The 11,894-nt window shown below is 43.8% G+C and overlaps 2 protein-coding genes across 2 annotated transcripts in view; both read right to left on the bottom strand.

The window, feature by feature from the left end:
* RPS15A (ribosomal protein S15a) overlaps positions 1-6,284 on the bottom strand; it is a 7,956-nt gene extending 1,672 nt beyond the window's left edge. Inside the window, exons 1-3 of the mRNA XM_006146571.3 lie at positions 6,181-6,284; positions 5,061-5,198; positions 4,378-4,457 (exon numbers count right to left, since the gene is read on the bottom strand). Coding sequence (XP_006146633.1) covers positions 4,378-4,457; positions 5,061-5,193 — 213 coding nt within the window. The 5' untranslated portion in view covers positions 5,194-5,198; positions 6,181-6,284. The remainder of the gene's footprint in view (positions 1-4,377; positions 4,458-5,060; positions 5,199-6,180) is intronic.
* Positions 6,285-9,668: 3,384 nt separating this feature from the next.
* ARL6IP1 (ARL6 interacting reticulophagy regulator 1) overlaps positions 9,669-11,894 on the bottom strand; it is a 10,766-nt gene continuing 8,540 nt past the window's right edge. Inside the window, exon 6 of the mRNA XM_006146573.3 lies at positions 9,669-11,377. Coding sequence (XP_006146635.1) covers positions 11,259-11,377 — 119 coding nt within the window. The 3' untranslated portion in view covers positions 9,669-11,258. The remainder of the gene's footprint in view (positions 11,378-11,894) is intronic.

Here is an 11,894-nt window from a genome sequence, read left to right on the forward strand (position 1 = left end):
CGTTCCTGACTGCTCACCAGATAAACAAACCAAACAACTCAACATTTAATGGGAATTAATGAGGACCTCTTTTGTGTGCCATCTTTGATATAAATGCCATTCAAAGAATGTGCCAATGAGGGCTCAAGATAATATATCAAAGAAAGACTGTCCACCTACGAGGCTAACTGTATATCCAAAAGAAAAAGCAAAGACACCAAAAACTTATTAAGAGGTAAAGCACAAGGCTAACGACGGCAGTGGCAGATCACTAGTGGGCATCCCTTTGAGCAGGAGGGCTGTTCCAGAAAAAAGGATGAGATTTTGAAGGGTTAAGAGATCAAGGGACTAGCAGTTAGCATAATGGCTATGTCATTGGACTCCCATCTGGTCGACCAAGGTTCGCGTCCTGGACCTGGTGGCTTAAAACATGCCGGGCGCCTGTGCATGTGTGTGCCCAAGATCCCGAGAGGAGAACGGAGAAGGGATTGTGGCGTGGCCATCCCCCCTCGGGGGCGATTTCTCGCTTTCTGTCTCCCTGGCGTGGGCCCAAAAGCAAAACCCGCCAAAAAAAAAAAAAAAAAAAAAGAAAAAAAGAAAAAGAGATCAAGTTTTAAACAATAAGATGATAATCAAATGAGCCCAGCCAAAGTGGTACAAACGGTAGTAGTATACTGATCTAAGTGCTGGAAGCCACATGGCTGATCCATGTGCCCAAGACCCTGTCTGGCTACAGGGCTAGGGGTAAGGGATCACAGTGTAAAGAGACTCTGTCAGAGGCACTGTCTCTTTCTCTCAGTAAATACACAATTTTAAAAAAAAAGATTATAGTCAAACTTTTTTAAAAACAAGGTGAGACTGAAACGAACTTGATCAAATCATTAGACCTACAAATTAAAAGGTCCAAAAATTTAAGAGTATCTAAAATGAAGCTCCACAGGTAATGAAATAAAATCTAAAAACTGCTGCCCCACACCTATGTGGTATCATCACACATTTCTGAGGGAAAGGGTTCTCTGACACCAGACAAATTTTTCTTAATCTGCCAGAATGACAGAAGGCAAAAAACAGCAGAGTTCTTAAAATTATCCTTTCCCACTGGACATATTAAGGATTGTCCTTCAGAGAAAGCTCTCCAAAAACACTACAATCACTGGACTATGGGACCAGCAGTTGGCGTAATGGCTATGTTGCTGGACTCCCACGTAGTCAATCCTAGTTCGAGTCCCGGACCCAGTGGCTTAAACTCATACCAGCCATATGTGCATGCATGTCCAAGATCCTGAGAGGAGAATGGAGAAGGGACTGCAACATGGCCATCCCCCTGAAGGGATGATTTTATGCTTTCTGTCTCTGTCTCTCTGTCTTTCTGGTGAGCACACGAGCCCTATAGCAAAAACCTCTCAAAAAAAGACTGTACAACATACAAATTCTGAAACAGGTTTAAATATCACCACTAACTTAAGACCCCTACTCACAAACTGTTCTACAAATCACTAATATACTTAAAAACATCATGGCAGAAAGTCTCCTACTAAATACATGCAAAAAATAACCATATAGGGCCTAGCAGATGGCATAATGGTTGCATCGCTGGACTCCCATGTTGTCAAGTACGGTTCAAGTCCTGGACTTGGAGACCTAAAACACCAGGCACACATCCATGCATGCCCCTAAGATCCCGAGGATGATGTAAAAACACTGGGGGGATTGAGCCAGCAGATGGCGAAGCGGTTACATCACTGGACTTCCACATGGCTGAGTTCAAGTCCTGGAACCAGTGGCCAGGTACGTGTGCATGTGTGTCCCAAGATCCTGGGAGAAGAACAGAGAAGGGACTAAGGCATGGCTATCCCCACTGGGGGTTGATTTCTCACTTTCCTTCCCACTGAGATTATCTCTGTCTCTCTACCTGGCCAGGGCATGGGCCTAAGGCAAAAACCTCTTTAAAAAAAAAAAAAAAGAGAGAAAATAACACACACAAAACACTGGGCATTAGTGTTCTCAAAGTGAAAACTCCAGAGGACCGAGACACAGGTGGATAGTTAAAGCAAAGGAGTAATTTTGAGACTGGCAGCTCTACACTACACTTCCCTAAAGCAAAGATGTGAACCCACAGAAATAGAAACCCAGTTTGCCAGAAAAGCCCAACTGCCCTGAGCTGGGAAGCCTCCTTAGGTTCTCCTTTTTCTACCCATTATCCCATCAGCTATGCTGTCACATGACTACTACAGTGCAGGACAATCCCACACTGGAAGGAAAACAGGGATAAGGTTAAGCAAAATCTCTTTTTTCCTCCAAGGAAGCTATGTAAAAAGCTACACTTCCCTAAAGCAAAGATGTGAACCCACAGAAATAGAAACCCAGTTTGCCAGAAAAGCCCAACTGCCCTGAGCTGGGAAGCCTCCTTAGGTTCTCCTTTTTCTACCCATTATCCCATCAGCTATGCTGTCACATGACTACTACAGTGCAGGACAATCCCACACTGGAAGGAAAACAGGGATAAGGTTAAGCAAAATCTTTTTTCCTCCAAGGAAGCTATGTAAAAAGACCTTGTTTACAAAGTCTCCATTACACACAGCACCAGGCCTTTATTCTAGCAGCAAAAATCCATCACCCAGCTGGAATTAAAACCAGCACACCCTCACCCAACCCAGGTGAATCCTAAGTGATCAAGGCCAGAATTTCAATGAAGTCTTTAAACACTGTTACTTCTCTGTGCCACCACCAAATTTCCACATCTGAGAGTGGCTCCACCTCTTGCATGAGGGAGATGCAGAATCTTAAAAAATAGGAAACCACTGTTCAGATCCACACAGTTAAATGGCAAGGCCTGGATTTCAATGGTCTTTTAGGCTAGAATTTTTCAAACTAGTATATTACAGAAAAACAGGTGCTACAAATAAGTTCCCCTTGTAAAACGCAGTTCAAATTTATTTCTCAAGCTATTATGTATAATCAATGTCCAAGAGAAATCTAGTACACAATTCTCAAACTCAATTTGCTTTAAGAAAAAAAAAATACACAGCACAAAAATCTCATCTTCTGCAAGGTACTTTTAAGTGCTTAACTATATACTGGCACCAGTTACTAACCATGTAAAACACCTTGGGCACAACTAAAAAGTTGAGCTTCCTAATTCCTATAAAAAAATAAAAAAAGAAAAGAAAGAAAAGAAAAAAATTCCTTCATAATATACATCTTCTATGAGGTTTTCTTTTTTTTTTTTTTGGAGAGATTTTCACTGTAGGGCACGTGCGCTCGCCAGACAGAGAGAGACATAGAGACAGAAAGCGAGAAATCACCCCCCAGAGGGGATGGTCACGCCACAATCCCTTCTCCTCCATTCTCCTCTCGGAATCTTGGGCACGCACGCACACACGCCCGGCGTGAGTTTTAAGCCACCGGGTCCGGGACACGAACCGCGGTCGACTACGTGGGAGTCCAGCGACATAGCCATTACGCTAACTGCTGGTTCCCTACCTTCTATGAGGTTTTCTGAAGACGCCTCGTACAAAATAGGAACTCTCTAAAAATACTAATTGCTGGCTCAGGAAATAACCTTACCAATCCAATACATCACTAATGAGAACTTCAGACAACTCACTTTCTGGGACTGTTTCTCCCCAGATGTGTTGGACTAGAGGTTATTAGCCTCCTTGAAAACTACCAACCTAAACACAAAAGGCAGAGTAGTAGCTCAAAAACCTTAATTACCTTTTAGTCACCTACTCCCATATACACGCAAGGAGTTAAACCAAGTCAAACAGATCTACTTTATGTTGCTGATAAGTCAAATAGAAAGTCAGAGACTTTTGTAATGCCTATGCCAGCAAAAACATACAAGTACTGGTAGGGAACCCCATTTCATCAAAGATAAAAAGTCTGTCCAAAACACTCAATACATCACCACCAAGAAAGGAAAATCACTTCAACTGGAAGGGTAGTGGCCTTAGCCACTCAAGTTCAAGAGATAGCTATGTAACCTCAGACTCAAATGCCAGTTAAGTTTCACTCCCTCATCTCGTCTAGATCAACTGGTTTCTTTCTAGGAACAGTAAACCTGGAGACCAAGTGAAGTTCAATGTGACATAAAAGAAATGAGAAACATTAACCCATTCCTAAACGTTCCAAAAACTAGATAAAGCACCACTATCCAGCATTTACAAAGGCAATACAACACGTTAGAGAATTCTTTAGGCTTTTCTCAATGTGTAAAGTAATAAATTCTGCCCGCATGCGCAAGTGCCCAATATCCAAACAGAAGAACGGGAAAAGATGGCTGATTGCTGCATGACCATCCCTCCTGGAGGGCGATTTCTTACTTTTCTGCTCTGTATCTCTCCAACAAGCACACATGCCCTAAAGCAAAAACCCAAAAAATAAAATAATTCTTACCTTGTTTAACCTGCCAGTGAGGTTCACAACAATTTTTCCAGCTCTGTGGTCATCAATGATTTCAAATTCGCCAATGTAACCTACAGGACATAACAGACTGCATTACAATGAAAGATATCAATTTGAGGCCTAACCTTAATTTCATGCTCATATATTCCTGTTTTTGTCTACTCCATTCTTTTTCTTCACATCATCTCAATGACAATTTCGCTAAGCAGTTTGAGAAAAGTACAGATGGCCTGTATCAGAACTCAATTTTTAAATCCTACTAAAATTTGGAAAGGAACACTCAAAAACCACCCTACAACCCTAAAAGGAATTATTTCTCCCTTATAGCTTAACTCCCAATGGTAGTTTGTCACCCAAAACTGCAACAATCCTTCCTCTCCATCCCAGTCTCTTGGAAAAGCTGAGGAGCCATTCCAGAAAAGGGTTCCTGTCACTCAGCTCCCAAACACCTTCCAAGGCAGCAAACAGAAGCTGCTTCCCTTTTTCAATAAGTCCAACCATTCTCAGTGATTCTTCAGTAGTACATCTGTACAGACTATCCCCTCCTCCACAGTCCCACAGATCAACTGCGTTAGTTCCCACGTATGGCTGACACACTCTGCTCCCCAGTAATCAATTTCTACAGGACAGATTTCCTCAAGTAGTCTGACATCAAAACACAGCAACACACTTACCATGCTTCATCATCACAGTCAGGAACCGGACAATGACTTTGGAGCACGGCCTAATAAGAACCTGGCGTTTGCCTCTCTTTTCAGCATTGTTGATGCTCTTGAGGGCATCAGCCAGGACATTCATGCGCACCATTATGGCTGTTCAGGGAACACAAAGCAGATTTACTGGAACTGCTAAATTAACACACCCAATCATTGCACAGAGAACCCCCACAACACACACGAAGTTATCCTAAAACCGGCTGGCTCTTCAGAATGTACAGCACCCTGGAAAACTCATCATTTACTACAATTGTTGAGAATGTAATCAGGATGTCAGCCTGCACATTTTGAGCCTCATTCACTAAGCACTCTTCTAATTGTACAGCATGCTAACGGCTGCAGACACTGAGAAGTGAGACAAAATTCACTAGACAATATTAAACTAAAACTTCCGCCTTTGTGCCATCTAAGTTTGTGTCCAAGAGCAAGCATGCCACAGTGGCAAACGGAAAAACACTGATTTTACATGCCACCAGACAGGTACGCTTCTCCGATGGACAAAACTACACGACACACTGAAAAGTTCTGGAAGCTAAGGAAAGGACCAAGTACTACCAGTAAATATCCAACCCGCTTCCCTAAGTTTAACTGTCTGAGGCGCCAACTCAGGAGCCCAGAAGATCTACGTTAGTTCCCAGCAAACTGCCAAACCTGGCAACAGGAGATATGCCTCCTGGGCTGTTTCAGTCGCGCAAACTCGCAGCACGGCCCATCCCGGCCACCGTCCTCCATGCTTCCCGCCGCCCAGACCCAAATCGCTATCTCGGCTGCTAAGGAACTGTCCAGGCCATGGAACAAGCTGGGGCTACCGCCTCTCCTGGCGTTCCAAAGTCCCGCTCCCGCCAGTCCCCCGCCATCGCTGCGGCCTGCACCGCCACCGGCCCAACTCCCCAGAGTGCAAAGCGTGAGGCTCCCGGGCATGGCTCTCCTTTACGCCAGGCCCGGTCCCTGCGAGGCCAGGATCCCCGGCCCAAGAAGACCTCGGCGCCCTCGTAGGACACCGAAGCCGGGCCTCAGGCTGAAGGATGGTGGCGATAACTGACAGATGATGCTGGAGCTCTCACTCTGAGATACTTACCGGCACAGAAAGATGGCGGAAAGAGAACGGGAGGGGCGAGCGAACGGAGTTATGGGAAGTGGCCCGGGTATCGCGAGACTTTCAAAAGCAGGCCAACAAAATGACCGCCTAGTGGAAGGAGGTGAAGGGGCGGAGTCTTCTCAGAGGTTGGCAGTTGAGAGTCGATGGAATCGATTAGGTGAGGCTGGAGGATTTGAGAGGCATTAATTGGAAGTTCAGGTATCTTAGTGCAAAAAAAACTTAAAACTCGGCAACTGGGAACTAGATATTTGCTAATTTTTTATTGCAATAACAGTTTGACATCTAGAATAAATTTCGATATTTGAGTGTTAATAGTATCTCTGGAAAAACCCGCAAGAAATAATTGATTGGCTTTGGGAAAAGTGTTAGTAGCTGTGATTTAAAAAAAAAAAAACTTGCCTTACTTGATACAGTTTGTTTGATTGTTTGTGGTAGGGATTTTTGCTTTAGGGCGCGTGTGTTCGCTGGAGAGAGAGACAGAGACCATGAGAGGAAAGTAAGAAATCACCCCACCCCCTGGGGATGGCTACAACACAATTCCTTCCCCATTCTCCTTCCCAGATCTTGGGCATGTGTGCATACATGCCCAGTGTGAGTTTCAAGCCACCTGGTCAGGAGCTCAAACTGTGGACCCCCAGGTAGGAGTCCAGCAAGGTAACAGCTATGCCATCTGCTGATCCCCGTTTTGTTTTCTTGGTCAAACGTGTGTGTTACTTTTCCAAAGGAATCAAAGATACTCTTTTAAATCGGTCCTTTATCTATTCATGCATTCAACAAACATCCAATGAGTACCTGCTAGGAGCCATGTGTTCTATCAGATGCTGAGGAGGCAAAACTATCAGTTCCTGCCCTTAACAGGGTCAGGTCCCAGTAGGTGAGACAGACTTCTAAATAGCACAAGGGTTGGGATGGTGGGATGGTGGTAAAATGCAATACTAAGCTTTTAACAGACTCACTCTAAAACATTGGTCAACTGGGGTGGCAGACAGTGGCACAGCAGTAAAATGCTGTCAAGAATGACCTACATAAGAAGCTTCCAGAGGCAAATCTGAAACCTCTGGAGACCTCTCTGAATACGCCAGGCATACATGTGCCCATAATGTAGGGCTGGCCGAGGAGTGGGTTGCAGGATCAAGACCCTGTTGGGGGTGCCTGTTGTATGCTCCCTCTCTCTCTCATTTGTGGAAGAAATAAACCTTTTTAAAAAGCTTTGAGGGCATGGAGATGGATAGAAACATTAGGAAGCTGGGTTGGAATGGGGAAATAGAATGCAGTGGAAATGGAGCAAAGGGCCATGTATAAATTTATTCACAAGTTTGTGACACACACTGTAGGTAATCTGGAACCTGCCTAGAGGTCTTCAAACAGGACAGATCATGATGAACTATCCAAATAGTAATACGTGGAAGATGAACCGTCAGCATTAAATCACCTCTTAAGGGTAAGTGGCACAGAGGTTAGGATAGCTGGATCCCACATGGCTGATTTTGTGGTTTGAGTCCTGGACCTGGAGGCTTGAAAAACGTGCCCAGCACATGTGCAGTGTGTGCCCCAAATCCCGAGAGAACAGAGAAGGGATTGCAGCATGACCATTCTCTCTGGTGGGTGATTCTTGTTGTCTTTCCCTCTCTTCTCTCTGGCAAGCACACCTGTACGGTGGCAAAAACTAAAACACAAAATTTTTAAAAAATTCTTGTAGTCAACTGCAGTTCAAGTCCCGGAGCCAGTGACTTAAACTCACACCGGGCGCATGTGCGCCCAAGATCCCAAGAGGAGAATGGAGAAGGGATTGCAGTGTAGCCATCCCCCCTGGGGGGGTGATTTCTCACTTTCTGTCTCTGTCTCTCTGGTAAGCGCACGTGCCCCATAGCAAAAACCTCACAAAAAAAAAAAAAATTTTTTTTCTAAAAAATCACCTGTCAGTGGCCAGATGGGAAGCACAGTGGTAGTGTAACTGGACCCACATGGGAAAGACCTAGGTTTGTGTCCAGAGATGTTTTTAAAGGGTTAGGGTGCTCACACCCATGATGTGGGCCATCCGAGACTGAGGGTGGACTGCAGTGTGAAGACCATTTTGGGGGTGTCCCTCTCTCAAAATAATCACCACACACAGAGCCAAATTCTTTGACTCTTGGCACAGCTCAATACAAATAATCTCCTCCCCTGTGATCTTTGACATGAAAGGATCTCTGCTGAAGGTCATGCCAGAGAAAATGTTGAAATGGAACTTTTGCTGTAGTCAGAGTTGGCACAGGGATAGCCCTGCAGGAGCCCGGCTTTAAAGGAGCCAAGCTGGCTGGGAGAGGAAGCCAGCCAAGTGAGAACTGGAAAGTGATCCCAAGTGAATGGGAAAAAGACCAGCATTTCAGAGCAGTAGGTGGGCCAGTGTGTGGCATAGTGGTTAAGGGTGCTGGATCCCACATGGCTGACCCCTTGGTTAAAGCCCCAAACTTGGCAGCTTGAGTAACAGGCCAGGTGTGTGTGTGCACATGTGCATCCAGAATCCTCTAAGGAGGGCAAAGTGGAGAATGGATTTATGGCATGAGCATTGTGTGTGTGTGTGCACACGCACATGCATTCCCACTTTCCCTCCTCTGCGCCAAGCCCACCCTTACAGGTATATAACCATCCCACAGGAGTGAAAGCTCTTATAAACAACAGTCATTTGTGTCTACTTATGTTAAGTTCTGGCTAAGCGGAGTCAGGGAAGGCCACAGAGAGGGCGTTTCTCACATAAATGTGCTAACAGTTTTGTCACCAGAATCACCACTGCACAGGACATCTGTCCAGTCTACCGGGAACAGTGTTGCCAATAACAAAGGGTGCCTCAGTTTGCCTAATCCCCACCCCCCAAAATGATGTAATCCTCTCTCCCCTCTGGTTTTTGCCTTTTATGGCATGAGCATTGTGTGTGTGTGTGTGTGCACACGCACATGCATTCCCACTTTCCCTCCTCTGCGCCAAGCCCGCCCTTACAGGTATATAACCATCCCACAGGAGTGAAAGCTCTTATAAACAACAGTCATTTGTGTCTACTTATGTTAAGTTCTGGCTAAGCGGAGTCAGGGAAGGCCACAGAGAGGGCGTTTCTCACATAAATGTGCTAACAGTTTTGTCACCAGAATCACCACTGCACAGGACATCTGTCCAGTCTACCGGGAACAGTGTTGCCAATAACAAAGGGTGCCTCAGTTTGCCTAATCCCCACCCCCCAAAATGATGTAATCCTCTCTCCCCTCTGGTTTTTGCCTTTAAAATCATCCTGAAAACATTGAAGACATATTCCAGGGCCTTTTTGGATATTGTGGTGCCTGGGCAGCATCCTGTACCCTGGTCCATATAAACTCCTCATGCTTTATATACTTGGCTCCAGGGTTTCTTAGGCCGACAAGTCATACATGAATCAGACTGAGAAATCCAATCATGCAGTGTATTGGCTAAATTACAAAGAAAGTGGGACACGCAAGGAGATTCCAGCTTTTTTTAATTTTTCCTCTTTTACACACAAAAAAATAGAAGAACTAACACAGGATTAAAATTCGAAAAGTAGTTAATTAGTAGAACATGTATTCACACACAAAAAAAATCTGGTTAGGAAGACAGGCTTATTTACAATGAGGAAACATGTAAAATTAAGGTAGTTTTCTTATGAAACATAAAAAAAAAAATCACACACTACAATGGGAACCACCACTTACAACAATATTGAAGGGGAGAAAACAACACTTATATAGGGACAGATATACCACAAGGTACAAGTTTTACAGTATCAGTGCAATAAATTCACAAAACTATATTACAGTTGGTTCATAAGTTTAAGAATTGTTCCCGAATATGTCACATTTTTGGCCCTCAGAGGTTCATTCCTACAGATTTCAACTACTATAAATTTCTAGCTACTGAAAGGGAAAGAAGGATAACAAGAAGCTTTCCAAGGAGTTACAAAATCGACATAGATCAGAGCCCAACTGTCACTGCAAATCCGCTCTCACCAACAGCCCTTGGCATTTTCAGAGAAAAATCTAGGGGAAAAGTCAGACACCACTGTAGTCACTATTTCCTATACCTAAAGTATGAGGACCAAAATGGCCAGTATGGCCACAAAATGACAACTGTGAGGCTTACGTTTAAAGGCTTATTCTGGTCTCAAAAATTAGTAGATAAATCCATGGGCTGGCCCTAAATTTATTTTCTACTGAAATGAATCTTAACTAAACACAGGAAAATTTTTGCCCTTTACTGGCTGGTCTTGGAGTAAAGGTCATGGACAAGTCTTAGCCTATTAGTATGTATTTTAAAGTCGGCTGAGAACCTGAATTTTAAAATATGCTAAAAATCCTAAATACAATCTTTTGTAAGCCTGTAAGGATGAACTAATTTGAAGTCTAAATCCAAGGAGTCCATAGCTCTATAAGCCTATCAGATTCCCCATTTGGGAGAAAAGGTCAATGTTTACGATGAATTGCTAAATTCTGCACAAGGGAGAAGTAAATTCTACATACCAGGGCATGGAATTTGCTTCACTTTATTCCATGGGAATTTCTCCCATGCTCAAGAAACAGAAAGAGGAATGAATCTTCACTGGTCGCTTCATCAGAAGTGGTAAACTTGGTCTCTACATTCACGAAGCCATACAGCTTTTTAAGCAGACAGTAGAAGCAGCTTCCTATAGCCACATCACTGCTAAGTACCCAGCTAAAGCACTCCAACAGTTACCGAAAGTCACTGTTCACTATACTACATAAAGGTCACCACTATAGTATCTTAAAGGAAGTTATCTAAAACAAAGAGTTCAATTGACCCAGGGTGAGAAAAATCAAAACAAGTTATATTCAGTAATGAGTTGGTCCATGAGGCCAAGGATGGGGATGCACCCAGCTACACTTGACACAAAGACTGTAGAAAGCCTTAGGTGGCTAAGTCTGACTCTATCAACTAAAGACAGTAGGAAGGAGAGCAAAGAGTTACTTATGTAACATTTTAGTATCTGGAGATCATAGGAGAAACTTCCCAGGGACAATGTAGACTCCATTAATCACACTGAACAGAGCAGATGGTTATTCATTTTTCTTTTCCTTTTGTTTGAGAAGCTTGTTTATCTCTCTTTTAGCCATTCCAATGTACTTCGAAATGATCCCGTGTTGGTTTAGTCCAGGGAGCAAAAGTACAAAAGTCACTTAAAATAAACAAACAAAATTAAGGAGGCAGCAATTAACTTCCTAAACATTTCACATTTTAAAGAAGGTAGATTCCCAAACTACAAGATACTCTAATGATGGGAAGCAATATGAAATCCATCACTTCCTTGGGCTGGCCCTATGGGTTAATGGTTAAGGGAGCCAGATCATACATAGCTGACAGCAATTCAAATCCCATCCCCAGCAGCTTCAAAAACATGTGGGACTCATGTGTATGGATCCTGACACAATGGAGAAATGGATAAGGGACTGTGGAGTGGCCACACTCAGTTGTTTTCTCCCTCTCTTTTTCTCTGGGAAATACTTACACCCTCTGGCAATTAAAAAAAAAAAAGAAAAAGAGAGAAACTGAGGGCCAACAAGTGGAGTGGTGGGAAAGTGGCTGGATTCCTACAAGGCTGACCACGGTTCAAGTCCTAGACCCAGTGGCTTGAAAATCACTCCAGGTGTGTGTATATGTATGCCCAAAATCCTGAGAGGAAAATGGAGGAAGTG

The sequence above is a fragment of the Tupaia chinensis genome, unplaced genomic scaffold (assembly GCF_000334495.1).
Source record: "Tupaia chinensis unplaced genomic scaffold, TupChi_1.0 Scaffold000182_1, whole genome shotgun sequence".
NCBI classification, from domain to species: domain Eukaryota; kingdom Metazoa; phylum Chordata; class Mammalia; order Scandentia; family Tupaiidae; genus Tupaia; species Tupaia belangeri.